Source organism: Gadus chalcogrammus, chromosome 7 (assembly GCF_026213295.1).
Source record: "Gadus chalcogrammus isolate NIFS_2021 chromosome 7, NIFS_Gcha_1.0, whole genome shotgun sequence".
In the NCBI taxonomy this organism is placed as follows: domain Eukaryota; kingdom Metazoa; phylum Chordata; class Actinopteri; order Gadiformes; family Gadidae; genus Gadus; species Gadus chalcogrammus.
In genome coordinates, this window is record NC_079418.1 from 16623631 (window position 1) to 16643630 (window position 20000).

The following is a 20000-nucleotide window of genomic DNA, read 5'->3' on the forward strand; positions in this document are numbered from 1 at the left end:
TGATTTTGATTTTCCAGAAATGGCCGAGCCACCTCAGCTGAAGTCAAACGGGCTGTGAGAACACGAATTGTAAACCTTCTCATTGGCAGAGGAGCGTCGGGAGGGAGGGGCTTATTCTGGTGGTTTACTTCTAAATCCGCAGCTCAAACCCACAGCACCTTTAACTTAACACCCAACCAGTGTGTCTGACCTATGTCTAATAGCTAAGAGACGTCCCGACATGAATGACTTGCGTGTCGTAGACATCCAACAAGACAGAGTCCATCAATACGACTGCAGCATATTTCATGTGTGTTGATGGTCTCCCAGGGGGTCTCCTGGGTCCAGGCCGCGTGCTGCTGCCCCGTCGCTCTGCCAACGGCGTGCTGCGGCGCCAGCGGCGCTACAACACGGGCCGGCTGGAGGAGCTCCAAAGGGACAACCTGGAGCGAGAGTGTCTGGAGGAGAGGTGCAACATGGAGGAGGCCAGGGAGGTGTTTGAGAACAACGAGAGGACCGTAGGTCACACACACACACATGAGAAGACATGGTCATCCACACACACACACACACACACACACACACACACACACACACACACACACACACACACACACACACACACACACACACACGAGAAGACTCTAGGACTAGGTCATCCACATCCACACACACACAGACACACACATGAGTAGACCCTAGCTCATCCATACACAAACATAAACACACACACGAGAAGACGTGGTCATCAAGAAACACACACACACACACATGAGAAGATGTAGAACATCCTGGTACACACACACACACACACACACACACACACACACACACACACACACACACACACACACACACACACACACACACACACACACACACACACACACACACACACACACACGAGAAGACTCTAGGACTAGGTCATCCACATCCACACACACACAGACACACACATGAGTAGACCCTAGCTCATCCATACACAAACATAAACACACACACGAGAAGACGTGGTCATCAAGAAACACACACACACACACATGAGAAGATGTAGAACATCCTGGTACACACACACACACACACACACACACACACACACACACACACACACACACACACACACACACACACACACACACACACACACACACATGAGAACAGGTAAGTCATCCAGATGCACACATACACAACACATGCACGCACATACACACAATAACACAAAGCGCATGCGTGACCGTGACAAAGTATACACTGCCATACCTTACAGGAGCAAAAAAACATTACATTCTTCATGGGCATCCTTGTAACTGATCATATTAATCGCATTGGTTCTTGAGTGTGAGCCAGACTGGGGATATCTTGTCCTTGAGCTTAGAAGAGGGATCATCTAGTTGGTTCTCCTGAGTCTGAAGCCTCTCTCTTACCTGTCTCTGCCTTCTAGATGGAGTTCTGGGCCAGCTACGTTGGTAAGTCAACTCACCTATGTACAGTGTTGCAGTGGTTTAAGCCCCTGTGGATGTCTCACAGTGTGTGTGTGTGTGTGTGTGTGTGTGTGTGTGTGTGTGTGTGTGTGTGTGTGTGTGTGTGTGTGTGTGTGTGTGTGTGCGTGCGTGTGTGTGAATGTGCGTGTGTTCGTGTATGCATGTCCCTAATTTTGTGTGTGTGTGTGTGTGTGTGTGTGTGTGTGTGTGTGTGTGTGTGTGTTGGTGGATGCATGTTTTTGTGTGTGCTTGCATGTTTGTCTGTGCGCACGTGTGTGTCTGTGTGTGTGTTCGTGCGGGTGCATGTGTGTGCGTGCGTGCGTGCGTGCGTGCGTGCGTGTGCGTGCGCATGCGTGTGTGTGTGTGTGTGTGTGTGTGTGTGTGTGTGTGTGTGTGTGTGTCTGCTAGACGGTGACCAATGTAAACCAGAGTCTCCGTGTCAAAACGGGGGATTGTGTAAAGACGGTGTCAACGGCTACTTCTGCTTCTGCCAAGCTGACTTCAGCGGGAAGAACTGTGAGATAGGTGAGTGGTAGGAGCGTCTCCTGATGAACACACCTGACCCGTACAGGAGCTAGCATGCAGAGATACTGAACGACTCGGTCAGCGGGTGAACGGATCGGCCAGCAGGTAAACCCGTCTCTCGTTTCCCCCTCAGAGATCGCCAAGCAGTGCTCCAACAACAACGGGGGCTGTGCCCACTTCTGTGCGATGCAGCAGGAGCGCTCCGTGTGCCATTGTGCCCGGGGATACAAGCTGCAGCCTGATAGGAAGAGCTGTGAGTCAACAGGTACTAACGAACCAATCACATGAGACGGGAGGTGTCTATTCTATTCTATTAGTATTTGCTCTGTTCTTTAAGTATTTGTTTTAACACAATACAGTAGAGTACATATCGCTGAGTGTTCATGTGTTTAATCAATATTCCTTTGCTCCTGACTGGAAATCTTACAAATACAGAAAACACTAAATGTTGTTATAAAAGACAAGTCGCTGAGAGAGTGAAACCCAAATAGGTTTAGGATTGTGTGTTCCATGTGTAACTCCAGCAAAAAAATGTTTCATGAACTTTTGATTTTGAATGCAAAACCCTCCTATTGGTTAACTCTGTGAACCCTCCCAGAGCTGTTTGCCTGCGGTCACATCGGCAAGCCCGCTGTGGCGGCCCGGGCAGCCGGCAGATCGCTGGACTTGGCCCTGGTCCTGAACATCAACGACGACCTGGCCTCCGTCTCCACCACGGTCGCCGTGCCGACGGAGGGCGGGTCAACGGAGGCGGAGCTGACAGAGGGCGGGCCGACGGAGGCGGAGCCGACAGAGGGTGGGCCGACGGAGGCGTTAATGACGGAGGGCGGGCCGACGGAGGCAGAGCCGACAGAGGGCGGGTGGGCGGAGGGCGTGATGACGACGGCCGCGTGGCCCGGTGGGAAGGGGGAGGGGGAGGGGGAGGGGGAAGGGGAAGGGGAAGGGGAGGGAGGGATACCCCACTGGCAGTTCTACCCCACCGTGGGCACCATCACGTCACAGGACAACAATGACCAGAGGATCATAGGAGGAAATGAGGCCATCCCCGGGGAGATCCCCTGGCAGGTAGGGATGGATGGATGGTTAAATGGAGGTATGGAGAGATGGATGGATGGTTGGATGGAGAGATGGATGGATGGTTAAATGGAGGTATGGATGGATGGATGGAGGTATGGATGGATGGATGGATGGATGGATGGATGGATGGATGGATGGATGGATGGATAGATGGAGGTATTAATGGATGGATGTATGGATGGGTAGATGGAGGTATGGATGGATAGATGGGTAATTGATTGAATTGAATGCTACCTGTTTAAATGTATCGTTTGTCACTTGGGCCATGCAGCACACAACCACGACGTTCAGAAACGCGTTCCCATCGTACATTGTTGTAGTTTCACGGCCTCTGACCCCACGACGGTCGGCAAGTGCACCAGCTGCAGACCGACTCCCCTGCGTCTGTTGCTGCAGGCGTGCCTGATGTCCAGGGGAGTGTCGTTCTGCGGCGGCTCTCTGCTCAACGAGATCTGGGTCATCACGGCCGCCCACTGCCTGACCGAGCACCAGCTCACCGTGGCGGACTACATCGTACGACTGGGTGAGCCAGCGCAGAACCACCCAGTAACTCACAAACTGTCTGCACATTTGTAATCAGACAACGGCGGGATCATCTTTGAGGATCTCCGTTTCCCGCCAATAATAAGCGAGCATAATAATAACCCTAGCAGCCTTCGGCAGTAGCCCGTAACAACCCACCTGCTTCTTTGCCCCCCCCCCCCCCGCCACCAGGAGAGCACGACCTGACGGTGCAGGAGGGCCACGAGCGTGACCACACCGTGGCGGAGCAGATCCTGCACCCGTCGTACGACATGCACACGTCCCGCCACAACCACGACCTCGCCCTGCTGCGGCTGGCCCGCCCCGTGGAGCTGTCGGCGCGGCGGCTGCCCGTGTGTCTGGGCCCAAAGGACTTCACCGAGAAGCTGCTGACGGGGGCCGTGAGCTCCCGGGTGAGCGGCTGGGGCAAGATCAACGCGGGGCAGACGGCCCCGCGGCTAAAGACGCTGGAGGTGCCGTACGTGGACCGCACCCTGTGCAAGAGGAGCAGCAGCGACCACATCACGCGCTTCATGTTCTGCGCGGGCTACGACGCGGCGCCCATGGACGCGTGTCAGGGCGACAGCGGGGGGCCCCACGTCACCGACCACCACGGCACCTGGTTCCTGACGGGCATCGTCAGCTGGGGCGAGGAGTGCGCCAAGGCGGGGAAGTACGGCGTGTACACGCGCGTGTCGCGCTACTACAGCTGGATCAGCAACATCACGGCGAGCCGGTGAGCTCTCCGGAGCAGAGGGAGGGGTGAGGGGGGGGGGGGGGAGTCGAGGCCTCTGGGGAACGCAGACCGGTTCGTCATCGTTTGAAGGCTGCAGGGTCATGTGTTTAGAACGGCTTGTCACTACTGGTCCGAGGAACGTGGGCTTTTTGATGCCTTCTCCGTTGGTTTGGTCACTTGGTATCAGCGTTGTGATCCATCTTAATTGTTGATGTGTTGAATTGATTAATTAAACTGAATGTAAACTCCTTATTCGTTGTCTGAAAGCGTTTAAGCTTGATGTCAAACGTATTGCTATATTGGGTGATGCTTCTTCTAGCACTGTCCTTTTCTTGGTAAGAGGGGCATCTGGCTATATCTGGCAACAAAGAAATCAAGGATAAATCAATTCATCTTGTGCTTTTATTAAAACGAAAATAATCATATGCAGAATTAATTTGAATACAATAAATCCTTTATAGTTTTACCGACTTCCATAAAAATAGAACAGGTTTAAGGTCTGACTGAAACACATACTGACTTCTCTCACTGAGTCTAGCCTGGCATTATTATAATGGGCAAAATACTCAAACAAACTCTACTCCCAAAACCTGATATCAACTTGGATTGCTGATGACCAATGAAACGAAGATGTCTTGATGACTGAATACTAATTTAAAGAAAACGTTATTGGATTTTGTCTTTACACATTTGGAAGTGGATCTCCAAATATCATAGCAGATGTGACACAGGGCTATCAACGGGTCTTCAGGAGTAAACAGATGAATGGCAGTGTATCTTCAAACCCCTCCAAGCAAATGGTAATGCAGTCAACAAGCTAAATAAAGACACACACTGCAGGGCCGCACGGCTCCACCAGGGGGACAAGTGAGCTCGCGATTCCTCTTTGTGATTGGATGACACCCACATCACACGGCACCAGTCAAATTGTTTTGTAGTTCACGTTTTATGATAATCATTTAATATGAAATAATTCAAACATTTCAGAAACACTTAGCTAATGAGTGGCAAGCAGGATCATTTGGGGAATTATAATGCAGTGCAGACATAAGAGGCAATTTGATGAAGAGAAAATAACGTTAATATCGTATTTTAACGTATTTTTATACGTTAATATCGTATAAAAAAAGATTAATTAGTGGCACAATCATTGTTTAAAACAAGCCAGACAAGTTGTTTCATACTTTCGATTTTGTAAGATTGAAAGACTATTGCTTTATACCCTGCCAAACACCGTTTATAGCGCCCTCTTCTGATGCACAATAGAAATAGCAGGAAACAGATAAAAAGTCTAATTATAGCAAGAACGACTGAACCACCAATTCCATTGAAAAAGCTCCAAACGAAGATCCTCAAAAAGCCTAAAATGTGTTTGCTATATGGCTACCTTCCACACAATACTTTGTAGATTGTAATATGTGCCTCAGATTCACAATAATCAGCTCTTTCTACTAAAGAAAGGGCAAAATATGTGAATGGACAAGCCTACTATTATTACTTTCCTCTGTGTCCTCCTGGCCTTGTGAATGAGTACCTCTGGTCTACTCAGCCTCTACTTGGTTCAACTGTTTTGTTGAAGGAACATATGGAATATTTAGCTCATTCAAATGGAACATGTTTAAGATGGTTCAATATGTGTGATGTGAGCCTCATCAGCAGCAGAAACAACAGCGGAAGCAGCGAGCGATCAAAATGAATCCAGACCAACATAATATTGCACTACAGTGATAGGCAGAGCTGCATCCCACTCCAGTGATAGCCAGTGCAGGCAGTGCTGTCTGGAAGCTGGACAGCAGTACTCTGGTTATTAACTACTCAGTTTGGGCGTTGAGCTTCCACCCAGGGGAAACATAGAAACATTTTGTCTTTGTGTACATCTGCTGGTCCATGGCGATATTCCCTTAATGCATGTGGGCTAAGTGAACAGGCTACTGATATTAGCAGATATTAGCGACAAATGTGTTCCACAATGGAGAACAACAACGCCACAAATGGCCAGCTAAGCAGCGACGGCAAGGATGTTTTGGCACGTGAATTGAAGGAGGGAAGTCTTGGTGGATTGAATACTGCATGTGGCGTCCGTGACAATCATGGTTGTAGGTCGTAAGAAAATAGAGAATGCAATCACCTTCAGTGGCGTCTAGGAACAAAATACCTATATTCACACCCACCTCCATGCCTTAAAAATAAGAGTGCCATTCAAGTTCCTTAAATGTTCCCCTACCACTGAGGAGCAATTGATAGGACAGCGACCTCCCCACCCTCCCCACCCCCCTCCCTCCAGTCGGTCGGGGATCTCGTAGGTTCCATGGTTGAACACGCAGGCCTACAGCGGTCCAAACTCCTCATGTCATCCACAAGATCCTCGTTGTGCTTCGACCCCCCTGGCCTGAGTGTACTGTGTACAGTGTTGGTCAAGCCACAACTTAAGTGCAATGCTAATAAATGTGTGTGTGTGTGTGTGTGTGTGTGTGTGTGTGTGTGTGTGTGTGTGTGTGTGTGTGTGTGTGTGTGTGTGTGTGTGTGTGTGTGTGTGTGTGTGTGTGTGTGTGTGTGTGTTTGAGTCCCTTGGCAGTCTGTAGAGGAGATGAGTTGTCTAACAGTAGAGGGAAAAATAACCAAACATACATCCCATATTGGGGGTCCCTTATGCTTGGTGCTGATTGGCTCTCAGGCGGACTCCCCAAGGATTCGGTGCAGGTCTTCTGGATGGACACGCCCCTCTTGGCTGCGAGTGACGTTACGCACCGTCCTGTTGAGGAGGTACAAAGGAACATTGACAACAAACCAACAACAACGACAGTACAAAACATTGTTTTACTCGGTAGTAGAATCGAGAAAATAATTTTTACGATTTACGATTCCACACGTACCATATTCCAGATGGCTCCTTATGCAACAGCTGGATGACATCACCGCAGTTAAAGATGATGTCATCAGTGCTGGCCGAGCTGCTGTTGACCATGACCCTGTACCTCCCAGCGACCTGAAGACAAGACGGAACACTAGGACTAAGGTCTAGGCACGCATGTTGGTCTGCATGTTAACATGCGATCACACACATGACTATGAGTTGTCTTTGGTCTGTGGAGGAAACCAGAGACAGGCTACTGGAAACAGAGAGAGAGAGACAGGCTACTGGAAACAGAGAGAGAGAGACAGGCTACTGGAGACAGAGAGAGAGACAGGCTACTGGAGACAGAGAGAGAGACAGGCTACTGGAGACAGAGAGAGAGACAGGCTACTGGAGACAGAGAGAGAGACAGGCTACTGGAGACAGAGAGAGAGAGACAGGCTACTGGAGACAGAGAGAGAGACAGGCTACTGGAGACAGAGAGAGAGACAGGCTACTGGAGACAGAGAGAGAGACAGGCTACTGGAGACAGAGAGAGAGAGACAGGCTACTGGAGACAGAGAGAGAGACAGGCTACTGGAGACAGAGAGAGAGACAGGCTACTGGAGACAGAGAGAGAGACAGGCTACTGGAGACAGAGAGAGAGACAGGCTACTGGAGACAGAGAGAGAGAGACAGGCTACTGGAGACAGAGAGAGAGACAGGCTACTGGAGACAGAGAGAGAGACAGGCTACTGGAGACAGAGAGAGAGACAGGCTACTGGAGACAGAGAGAGAGAGACAGGCTACTGGAGACAGAGAGAGAGACAGGCTACTGGAAACAGAGAGAGAGAGACAGGCTACTGGAGACAGAGAGAGAGACAGGCTACTGGAGACAGAGAGAGAGACAGGCTACTGGAGACAGAGAGAGAGACAGGCTACTGGAGACAGAGAGAGAGAGACAGGCTACTGGAGACAGAGAGAGAGACAGGCTACTGGAGACAGAGAGAGAGACAGGCTACTGGAGACAGAGAGAGAGACAGGCTACTGGAGACAGAGAGAGAGAGACAGGCTACTGGAGACAGAGAGAGAGACAGGCTACTGGAGACAGAGAGAGAGACAGGCTACTGGAGACAGAGAGAGAGACAGGCTACTGGAGACAGAGAGAGAGAGACAGGCTACTGGAGACAGAGAGAGAGACAGGCTACTGGAAACAGAGAGAGAGAGACAGGCTACTGGAGACAGAGAGAGAGACAGGCTACTGGAGACAGAGAGAGAGAGACAGGCTACTGGAGACAGAGAGAGAGACAGGCTACTGGAGACAGAGAGAGAGACAGGCTACTGGAGACAGAGAGAGAGACAGGCTACTGGAGACAGAGAGAGAGACAGACTACTGGAGACAGAGAGAGAGATACAGGCTGCTGGAGACAGAGAGAGAGACAGACTACTGGAGACAGAGAGAGAGAGACAGGCTGCTGGAGACAGAGAGAGAGACAGGCTACTGGAGACAGAGAGAGAGATACAGGCTGCTGGAGACAGAGAGAGAGACAGGCTACTGGAGGCAGAGAGAGAGACAGGCTACTGGAGACAGAGAGAGAGACAGTACTGGAGGCAGAGAGAGAGACAGGCTACTGGAGACAGAGAGAGAGACAGACTACTGGAGACAGAGAGAGAGACAGGCTACTGGAGACAGAGAGAGACACTCGAAAGAAAACAAGCGAGTTGAGGACAGCAGTCTGTGGTCTGACCAGGCGCTTGGAGCTAAGGGACTGTTGCTGTCCAGCGTTACATAATGATCAGCCTTACTCATCACTGCTCGTGACATCCATTAAGCAATCAGTAGGCTAGCGAGAGTCCGTCAATGCATGTGGCCCTAAGAACAACACAGTAGAGTTCACTAAACGAGGGTCAGAAACACAGTGAAGGTGAACTCCCACCAGGGCGGCTGGCTGTTCCTCGTCTGAGTCTGAGATGTTAGAGAGGTCCGTAGCGCCCCAGTCCTCCAGACCCTCACAGATGGCCACAGAGTGGGCCGGGGGGGGCCAGCCTGCAGGGCCACAACCATTCAGTCACAGAGCTAGGCGAACATGACCTCAATGCTTCAAATCACAGATCACAGGGGGATGTATCCACTACACACATCCCCTATGTCTCATATCTTATCTTATATATCAAAAGATGTAAAAAGGTATATTTATATAAGTCTTGATTTCAGCTAACAAAGTCTTGGAAAGACACTTCTAACCTTAATGACAACTTTAGAAATGAATTACTGATATCTGTTTCCCATCACTCGGGTATTCAAAAACAAAAAGGCTGAATCAATAGTATGAATAATAAAAGCAGAAGTATGTGTGTGAGTCTTTACTGATGGATCAATAACTCACTGCGGCGAGGAGATTGCACCACGGGTTCGGAGTGGGCGGGGCTGCTATGCGTTGACTCCTCCCCCCGGCTCCGCTGGGTGTGGCTTGTTGCCGTGGAGCTGTGAGGAACATGGAAACACGCTGAGCAGCCCCCCACCGTTGCTCCACCCCACGACACGCACACCCCAGACACACTCCTTCAACCCCGTAACCACGGTAACAAGACGTGAAGATGACCGACACACAGACAGACAAACAAACAAGCAAACATACAAACAAAACAGAAAAACAAAAACAACAACAACCAGGGGGTCAAACAGGCTTTGACCTCGTCTGCATTCCATTTAATCAACACACACGCCCACGAACACACACATACACACCTCCTGTATTCTAGCTTCCAGAGACCTGAAGCTCATTAGCTCATGCTGCTCTTGAAGACAGAGTGAAGCGCCTCCTAGCTTCCTTCCTACGGCACGTTTCCAATTGAATCAGGACAGTGGCAGCGGGACCCGACGATGGGATCCCGCAGGATCGATGGGGAATGGCTGAACCACCCGAACGGTGTTGTGGATCTACGTCTGGTTGGCACGTGGGAAGGAATCAGCTAACAAGGTAGGAACTATCCAGTTCACTCCGCCTCCAAGGAAAGTTAATAGTACACCAAGGATCGCTCCAATATAGGCACATGTCAGTGGGTTGCGCATATTGAGGATCCACCAACGTTCCTGGCATGATGAGCCAGCCCACATGAGACCCATCACAGGCCGATTCACCCAGGGGTCTATTGATGCTCAGCATCATCACCCAGGCACAGCCATCCCAGCTGAGTTTCTCCTCTGGGATCATTTACCACAGTGTGTGGTGTGGTCACGTTTTGTGTCTGTGTTCATGTGGAAGCATCGCATAAGTCTGCGTGCTGACTCTAGACTCACGCCGGAACCAGTGAAATAAAAACATAAAATCAAGGCAATGGAAACAGAACTAGTGCACCCCAACATGCACACATACAAGCACACACACACACACACACCATGTCATCTGTCCCAGAGGTCATCAAATAAACAGGTCTCACAGCAAATAAACAAGAGCTAGGGCTATTAAAACAGTCTCTCCCTGCATAAATGGGCTGAGGTTTCTCAGCGGCCATCACACAGAGCCTCACCTGTCTGAGAGAGGAACTTCTGAAAGGCTCAGGGGAGGTGCTTCATCTAAGAGAAGAGGAAAGGAGCTTCAAATGGGACCAACCAATACAAACTAGCACCAGCAGCATCACCATTGGTCAAACATGGGTGATTACATTCGTAGTTTTGGATTGGTTGGAAGTCATTGACAAACCAATATCTTTGATGTTAATACTGTTGTGTTGTGTGTGTGTGTGTGTGTGTGTGTGTGTGTGTGTGTGTGTGTGTGTGTGTGTGTGTGTGTGTGTGTGTGTGTGTGTGTGTGTGTGTGTGTGTGTGTGTGTGTGTGTGTGTGTGTTCTTAGGGCCGTTTACTTATTAAATTAAATATATATTCTCATATTTTGTCACACCATGAATAAGGGAGAAGGGGATGCATAAACCAAGTTTAAAAACCTTGGTGTAATTTCTGCTGATTGGTCAGAATCTTCCTGATCGCCGTCAGCCAAGAGACTTTCACCTCCAGGGTTGAAGCCTGGATGAATACACACACACACACACCCACACCCATACCCACACACACACACCCACACACACACCCACACCCACACACACACACACACACAAACACACACACACAGCTGAAGGGTAAGAGCCCCTGTGCAGGTGACCAATAGCAGTAGAGTGCGGAGGTTCCACAGACCTGAAGGATGTACACCTCCTCTCGACCGCTGTACCACATCTCAAACTTCTTCACGTCCCCCTTCACGTTCTCAGTGATCCCCACTGCGCTCATCTACAGAGAGAGCAACACAACCGGTACGTAGAGTTAACACCGTACCCCTCTGACAGACAGACAGACAGACAGACAGACAGATAGACAGACAGACAGACAGACAGACAGACCAACACAAACCCTTTTTAGAGGTACTCCCTTACCTCTGTCTGACGGACAGACAGCTTAAAGTACTGAAGTCAATTCCACCAGTAAAGCTACCTAATAGGTTTATAAGAGTCTATGCAGGTGATGTGTATCCAGGCAGAGGGGGCGTGTCCGTGCAGAGGGGGCGTGTCCGTGCAGAGGTGGAGTGTCCATGCAGAGGGGGTGTTTCCATGCATAGGGGGCGTGTCCATGCAGTACCCATGCGGAGGGGATATGTCCATTCAGATTGGGATCGCTATGCAGTGGGGGTGTGTCCATGCAGAGGGGGTGTGTCCATGCAGAGGGGTGTGTCCATGCAGAGGGGTGTGTCCGAGCAGAGGGGTGTGTCCATGCAGAGGGGGTGTGTCTATGCAGAGGGGTGTGTCTGAGCAGAGGGGTGTGTCCATGCAGAGGGGGTGTGTCCGTGCAGAGGGGGCGTGTCCGTGCAGAGGGGGCGTGTCCGTGCAGAGGGGGCGTGTCCGTGCAGAGGGGGCGTGTCCGTGCAGGGTGCCCCCGAGGTCGCTGACCCTCAGTAAGTGCTTGAAGCTGTAGAAGGGGGTGCGGTCGGGCCCGTCGTCGTCGCGCCGCTTGCAGAAGAGCAGCGCGTGCTCATACAGGAACAGGTGCCGCTGCATGGGCTTGAAGCGCGGCAGCTCCTTCATGCGCACCGCCGCCCGCTTGTGGCTGATCCACACACTGAAGCCCCCCTGGAGGACCACCCGGCCCAGCTGGCTCAGGTCGCCCTGACACACGCAGACAGACAGGCAGACACACAGGGCAGGCAGACAGACAGACAGACAGCAGGCAGACAGACAGACAGACAGACACACAGGGCAGGCAGACAGACAGACAGACAGACAGGATAGACAGTTCGACAGCAGGTAGACACACACACACACACACACACACACACACACACACACACACACACACACACACACACACACACACACACACACACACACACACACACACACACACACACAGGTAGACAGCAGTCAGACCACAGGTAGACACACAAAGAGACAGACAGACAGACAGACAGGTACACGCACAAACACACACACACACACACAGATAGAAAGCAGGTCAACAGACATGCAGACAAACAGGAAGGCAGACAGGCAGACAGACAGACAGATAGACAGACAGGCAGACAGAAACGCAGACACACAGACAGATAGACAGGTGGACAGAAAGGTAGACAGGCAGGTGAACCGAAGGATAGGCAGACAGGAATATAGAGAGGTAGACGGAGAGGTAAACAGAGATTCAGGAAGGAGACGGACAGCTGGAGAGCCAGACTAACAGCCCTGCTAAGGTAAGGAGCTGAGCAGACTGACAGACACAACGCATTGATTGCATATTAATTTGTTATCAAATATCTGAGTACTACAAAAGTGTAACATTTCATTGGGGGGGAGGTTAGCCATTAGAAAACAAGACCGGCTTCTGTCAATAAATCCTCATTAAGATGCTATTACGAGGTAATAAGACACCCATTCACCCAGCGTATCCCATAAGGCAGCGCATTGATCTGCGTACCTGGTAACCCGTGATGGCGATCTGATGCATGGAGTCGTTCACGGACTTGAGCAGCTTCAGCATGACATCCAGCGCCTCCTGGAGCTCCCAGCGGTACTGCGGCTCTGGGCAGTGCTTTAGCATCTCCTGCACACACACACACACACACACACACACACACACACACACACACACACACACACACACACACACACACACACACACACACACACACACACACACACATACACAGACACGCACACGGACACACACACATAGACACGCACACGTACACACGCACGCATGCATACAGGCACGCACACACATGTGAGCACATGCACACACACACACACACACACACACACACACACACACACACACACACACACACACACACACACACACACACACACACACACACACACACACACACACACACACAAACACACACACACACGCACACAAAAAAACACACATACACATACACACACACGTCCCCACGTACACACACACACACCCTCTTTATGTTTGACACACTGGTAAACATTTCCATCCCACATCCTTCCTAGAGTCCATTGATTGAGGTCCACATATGCACACTAGTAATGGGATGAAGACCACTTCCTGGCTGACACAATACATTGATCGTCAAGCGATACATTATTTTAATGGGGTCCGAGCAAAAGGGTGCACAATGCAAATTATATTTATCTTATTACAGTCAAACTAGAAAATAGGGCGCCTACATAAAGCTCGCATACTCTCTTTCCTAAGGATAAGCATGAGATTTACATTCGTCCCTCTTGTATTCAACATCGCTCTAATGTGCCTAACCAGGATTCTTGTGTTCTTTCAGCGAGGACATGCTGAATATAGCCGTGTAACGGAAGAAGCTCTACAGAACCTTGAGCAGCAGCTGGTACTTTGTGAGACGTTGGATGGGTTTCAGCAGATAGGAGTCCAGGCCAAGCTTGTGATCCAGCTTCTTCTGGCACTCCTACAGACAGAGAGATGGAGAGAGAAAGAGGGACAGAGAGAGATGGAGAGAGATTGAGAGAGAGGCAGAGGGACAGAGAGAGAGCCACAGATGGAGAGATGGAGAGAGATTGAAAGAGAGGGAGAGGGATCAAGATGGAGAGGCAGAGAGAGATGTAGAGATGAAGAGAGGAAGAGGCACATTGAGATGGAAAGTAAGAGAGAGATCAAGACGGAGCGATTATAAATGACCCAAATATTACTGACCAAAAGAGGTAGTTTATACATATAGATATTTATATAAAAGTATAGTAACATATGTACATATTACAGTGTATGATTATTGGCGTTGGTTAGTGCTCATGCAGTGTACAACATGGCTAATCACGCTACCTGGAAAAATGGACAATCAGAGGATTGTCTCCATAGCAACTCGGAGTGGGGCTTGTTCTGGCAGTACCGCTCATACACCTGAAATTTCTCTTTCTGAATCCACAAACACACACACACACACACATAACACACACACACACACACACACACACCCCCACACACACACACACACACACACACACACACACACACACACACACAAGCGCACACACTTATTTATCGATAAAAATAGTACTATATTACAACTACTTCAGCAAAGCAGGCCTCCACCCTCTCACCCTCTTATCCTCCCATCCTCCCACCCTCTCACCCTCTCACCCTCTCACCCTCTCACCTGCTGGAGGAAGCAGGACCCCACCCTCTCATCCTCCCACCCTCTCACCCTCTCACCTGCTGGAGGAAGCAGGACCCCACCCTCTCACCTGCTGGAGGAAGCAGGACCCCACCCTCTCAGGGGTTTCCAGGCAACCCTGCAGATCCTGAAGGAAGACCCTGTTCGGGGGAGAACCAGAGACCATCAGACAGTGTACGTGTGTGTGTGTGTGTGTGTGTGTGTGTGTGTGTGTGTGTGTGTGTGTGTGTGTGTGTGTGTGTGCTCGTGTGAGTAGCCCACCTGCTGTGGAACTGGTAGATCTGGGGCATGTTGCCGAACAGAAGGTCCTTGTGGTTGCGCAGCGCGGCCGGCAGCAGAGGGAGCATGGCTGGGTCCTCCATCTCAGCCCTGTAGCCCTGGAGGAGGAGAGGAGGAGAGGAGGAGGAGAGGAGGAGGAGAGGGGAGGAGAGGAGGAGAGGAGGAGAGGAGGAGAGGAGGAGGAGAGGAGGAGAGGAGAGGAGGAGGAGGAGAGGAGGAGGAGAGGGGAGGAGAGGAGGAGAGGGGGAGGAGAGGAGGAGAGGAGGAGAGGAGGAGAGGAGGAGAGGAGGAGGAGAGGGGGAGGAGAGGAGGAGGAGGAGAGGAGAGGAGGAGGAGGAGAGGAGGAGGAGAGGAGAGGAGGAGGAGAGGAGGAGGGGAGGAGAGGAGGAGCAGAGGAGGAGGAGAGGGGGAGAAGAGGAGAGGAGGAGGAGAGGAGGAGGAGAGGGGGAGGAGGAGAGGAGGGGGGGAGGAGGAGGAGAGGAGGGGGTTACAGAGGTGGAGGAGGAGAGAGGTGTAGAGGGAGGGGGGCTTAAGGAGGAGTAGGATGGTGTGAAGCATTAAATGGACGATGGCTCCAAACTCACCAGCAGCACGGAGAGCAACTCTTCGACATAGACCCTCTCCGTCGCTATCAGCTCCTTCATGATGTGTCTGGAGAGAGAGAGAGAGAGAGAGAGAGAGAGAGAGAGAGAGAGAGAGAGAGAGAGAGAGGCATCAGATGTACTTTATTACAACTGTAGTCCATCTTAAACCACGTCGTCCCAGCGTCTCTTTGCAAAATCCATCCAGTCATTAGAAACTGAGCTTGCTCACTAACGTGTGTGTGTGTGTGTGTGTGTGAGTGTGAGTGTGTATATGTGTGTGTGTAGTGTAAATGTGTGGGTTTTTTATATATGCGTGTGAATGTGTGTATATGTGTGTGGTGTATATGTGTGTGTACGAGGGTGTATATGTGTGTGTGTTTATCTGAATTTGTGTGTGTGTATATGTTTGTATATGTGTGTGTGTGCGTGTGTGTGTGTGCGTGTGTGTGTGTGTATGTGTGTGTGTGTGTGTCTGTGTGTTTGTGTGTGTGTGTGTGTGTGTGTGTGTGTGTGTGTGTGTGTGTGTGTGTGTGTGTGTGTGTGTGTGTGTGTGTGTGTGTGTGTGGACCAGGGTCCCACCCTAATGTGCAGTGTTTCTAAAAGGTCAAAGGGCACCTACCGTGCGACCTGCTCCGGATTGTCCTCCGTCTCCGAGTCTGTGTCGGGGAGCGTCCCGTACAGACAGCTGCGGTTGCCTTGGTAATCATGCATCACCTCAATCTGACCACACACACACACACACACACACACACACACACACACACACACACACACACACACACACACACACACACACACACACACACACACACACACACACACACAAATACAGGCACACAGGCACACACACACAAACACACACACACACAAACACGCACATGCACACACACACACAAACACAAATACAGACAAAACGCACTCAGGCACACACAGACACACCAGAATCAGTGGACATTGAAACTGCAATGATAGCCGAACAAGACCCATGGAACACGGGTATCCAATCACAAAGCAGGACCTGTTAGACCCTATAGACCCAGTAGACCCTATAGACCCAGTAGCCCCAGTAGACCCTATAGACCCAGTAGTCCCAGTAGACCCTATAGACCCTATAGACCCAGTAGACCCTATAGACCCAGTAGCCCCAGTAGACCCTATAGACCCAGTAGCCCCAGTAGCCCCAGTAGACCCTATAGACCCAGTAGCCCCAGTAGACCCTATAGACCCAGTAGCCCCAGTAGACCCTATAGACCCAGTAGTCCCAGTAGACCCTATAGACCCAGTAGCCCCAGTAGACCCTATAGACCCAGTAGCTCCTATAGACCCAGTAGCCCCAGTAGCTCCTATAGACCCAGTAGCCCCAGTAGACCCTATAGACCCAGTAGACCCAGTAGACCCTATAGACCCAGTAGCCCCAGTAGCCCCTATAGACCCAGTAGCCCCAGTAGTCCCAGTAGCCCCAGTAGCCCCAGTAGACCCTATAGACCCAGTAGCCCCAGTAGCCCCTATAGACCCAGTAGACCCTACAGACCCTATAGACCCAGTAGCCCCAGTAGACCCTATAGACCCAGTAGCCCCAGTAGCTCCTATAGACCCAGTAGCCCCAGTAGACCCTATAGACCCAGTAGCCCCAGTAGACCCTATACAACCGTAGACCTGGTACCTTGCGCTGAATGCTGTTCCTCCGTGGGGTCCTCTTGCCCGGGAGAAGATCAAAAGAGAACTTGGAGTTCAACACATTGAGGTCCACACCTGTAGGCATCATCACACACACACACGCACATACACGCACACACGCATCCACACACACACACACACACACACACACACACACACACACACACACACACACACACACACACACACACACACACACACACACACACACACACACACACACACACACACAGACACACACGTACACACACACAGACACACCAACACATTCACCAGACCAGCAGTAACTCACATTAGGAGTGTTCCGACTGTACCTCCTGGAGAGCAGCGCTTTGTTTTGGCTACGCCCACTCCCTCAGTCCCCCTCGGCCTCCGTCCCCATGCAACGCAATGCAGAGACAAGAAGACAGACGGAGACCACTTCTTCAACGTGTCGCTGTGTTAAGGAATTCACATCAGCGAAAAGGCAATGCAACGTCTTAGACAAGGCCAAATGGTCAGCCTGTTTTTCTGTAATGTTGAAGTGTGTTTTCGGTGGAAAATCAACATTCATACATAATTGTGTCTCAGAAAGCCCCTGGCCCGAGGCAGCTACTACCAAGGCCTCTAACTGGGCCGATAAACGCTGAAGTTGTGCGGATCCTCCCCCTCAAGCCACACAAATAACGGCTCACTAGAGGTAAAAGTCACTCAGTCGGAACCGCCTATAGACTCATATACACTAAACAAGCTTTTTAGCAGCACGACAAGAACACAAAGTGAGTTCAGAGTTCATCCACGCTGGCACACGCACACTTATTCACTAACTAACGCACACGCATACTATGTCACACAAAATACACACACCCAGGCACAACCTTGTTTTTTGCGTGAAGCGAACTGCGGTGGCCAAGGCTGCGTTAACAGCATGTGGAGGTGGACGGGTCGTACCATGTTTGGGGGAGAAGAGGGGGGACTTGCAGCGCTGGGAGAGCTGGTCCTGCTCGGGGCGGGGGGCCACGGGCTGGATGGGCCGGACCTGCAGCTCCGCCAGCCTCCTCAGGCAGTGCTCTCGGTTGCGGATCATGCACTGCACCGAGCTCAGCTTCCCCGTCACCATGGCGATCTGGGCCTTTGGGGGGGGGGGGGGAGACAAGGGGGAGGTCTGCGTCAGTGTGTGTGTGTGTGTGTGTGTGTGTGTGTGTGTGTGTGTGTGTGTGTGTCTGTGTGTGCATGTCTGTGTGTGTGCATGTGTGTACCCATGTGTGTGTGTGTGTGTGTGTGTGTGTGTGTGTGTGTGTGTGTGTGTGTGTGTGTGTGTGTGTGTGTGTGTGTGTGTGTGTGTGTGTGTGTGTGTCATAGAGGGGATCTTCAAAGCACTGCAAGCCGAATAGAAGAACTGCATTAAGTCGTTTTAGAGGGGGAGTAAAAGCTCTGAATAAAATGTAAGGTCAACACAAAATGTCTTCAACACACAGCCAAAATCTCCCTGTTATTGGAGGATGTTGAATTTGGGTGATTGATGATTGGTCAGTGAGTTCCGTCAGTCTTGATTAGTGACCTGCAATTGAGGGGTGAGTATGGCTTCCAGCTCCAGGCTGAGCGTGTCCTGGCTGTTCTTCAGGGCCGATGGCGCCCTCTCCTGGTGGATGGTCAGGTACTGCAGGGCCTCTTGGGCGCCTTCCCTGGTCTGGAACTTGTCCACCATCTGGCTGGCAAGCAGGTATGCCCCCTCATCACACCAGCGCAGGGCCTGCACATGTGCATGCACACATGGGTGCACACACACACACACACACACACACACACACACACACACACACACACACACACACACACACACACACACACACACACACACACACACACACACACAAATTCACGTGTGTACATACATACACACGCACGCACGCACAAACACTCACACACACCCATACACATGCACACACACATTCACACACAAATACACACGCACAAAAAAACATGCACACACATTTACAAAACAGACACTCACACAGATAGAAACACACAGACATTCAAACATACACACCTGCTTAGCCACATGCACATGGATGTTCACACAAACACCGACACATGAATGGACAGAGAAACACATGCCTGGACACATAATACACACAAATCACAAGGACAAAAGTGACAAAACACCAGAAAACATGCACACGTTACAACAGACACACAAAACAACATACACAAGAAAAAAACACAAATGGTGCAGACTTGAATGAGATGAACACCTATTTATTCAAATATTAAAGTATATAAATATATTCAACATACACGTGCTGTTGTATCTGCAAAATGTGCATATCTGAGGCTTCACTTGAAGTGTTTGTGTTTAATCAGTGTGTGTGCGCATTCAGTGTGTGTGTGTGTGTGTGTGTGTGTTGTATCAGTGTATGTGTGTCTAGTGTGTGTGTGTGTGTAAGAGTATTTGTATGTAACATTGTGTGTGTGTGTGTGTGTGTGTGTTAGTGTGTTTGTCACTGTGTGTGTCAGTGTGTGCGCTCAAGTGTGTGTGCGATCCAGTGTGTGTTGTTCATTGTTTGTACATCAGTGTGTGTGTGTGGTCCAGTGTATGTGTGCGTGTGTTAAAGTGTGTGTGCGCATGTGTATAAGTGTGTGTGCGTGTTTCAGTTTTTTGGGTTATCCAGT

The 20000-nt window shown here is 50.6% G+C and overlaps 2 protein-coding genes across 2 annotated transcripts in view; one reads left to right on the forward strand and one right to left on the reverse strand.

The window, feature by feature from the left end:
- f9b (coagulation factor IXb) overlaps positions 1-5226 on the forward strand; it is a 5958-nt gene extending 732 nt beyond the window's left edge. Inside the window, exons 2-9 of the mRNA XM_056594805.1 lie at positions 310-497; positions 1421-1445; positions 1869-1985; positions 2119-2250; positions 2584-2883; positions 2929-3050; positions 3459-3585; positions 3777-5226. Coding sequence (XP_056450780.1) covers positions 310-497; positions 1421-1445; positions 1869-1985; positions 2119-2250; positions 2584-2883; positions 2929-3050; positions 3459-3585; positions 3777-4324 — 1559 coding nt within the window. The 3' untranslated portion in view covers positions 4325-5226. The remainder of the gene's footprint in view (positions 1-309; positions 498-1420; positions 1446-1868; positions 1986-2118; positions 2251-2583; positions 2884-2928; positions 3051-3458; positions 3586-3776) is intronic.
- A 1665-nt stretch (positions 5227-6891) lies between these two features.
- The window catches only part of LOC130385871 (proto-oncogene DBL), a 22801-nt gene continuing 9692 nt past the window's right edge, over positions 6892-20000 (reverse strand). The window contains exons 9-26 of the mRNA XM_056594619.1: positions 18889-19080; positions 18279-18459; positions 17335-17423; positions 16291-16391; positions 15672-15738; positions 15070-15185; positions 14879-14948; positions 14457-14549; positions 13993-14085; positions 13110-13235; positions 12092-12307; positions 11346-11438; positions 11099-11177; positions 10685-10730; positions 9541-9713; positions 9091-9200; positions 7194-7306; positions 6892-7072 (exon numbers count right to left, since the gene is read on the reverse strand). Coding sequence (XP_056450594.1) covers positions 6991-7072; positions 7194-7306; positions 9091-9200; positions 9541-9713; positions 10685-10730; positions 11099-11177; positions 11346-11438; positions 12092-12307; positions 13110-13235; positions 13993-14085; positions 14457-14549; positions 14879-14948; positions 15070-15185; positions 15672-15738; positions 16291-16391; positions 17335-17423; positions 18279-18459; positions 18889-19080 — 2040 coding nt within the window. The 3' untranslated portion in view covers positions 6892-6990. The remainder of the gene's footprint in view (positions 7073-7193; positions 7307-9090; positions 9201-9540; positions 9714-10684; positions 10731-11098; positions 11178-11345; positions 11439-12091; positions 12308-13109; positions 13236-13992; positions 14086-14456; positions 14550-14878; positions 14949-15069; positions 15186-15671; positions 15739-16290; positions 16392-17334; positions 17424-18278; positions 18460-18888; positions 19081-20000) is intronic.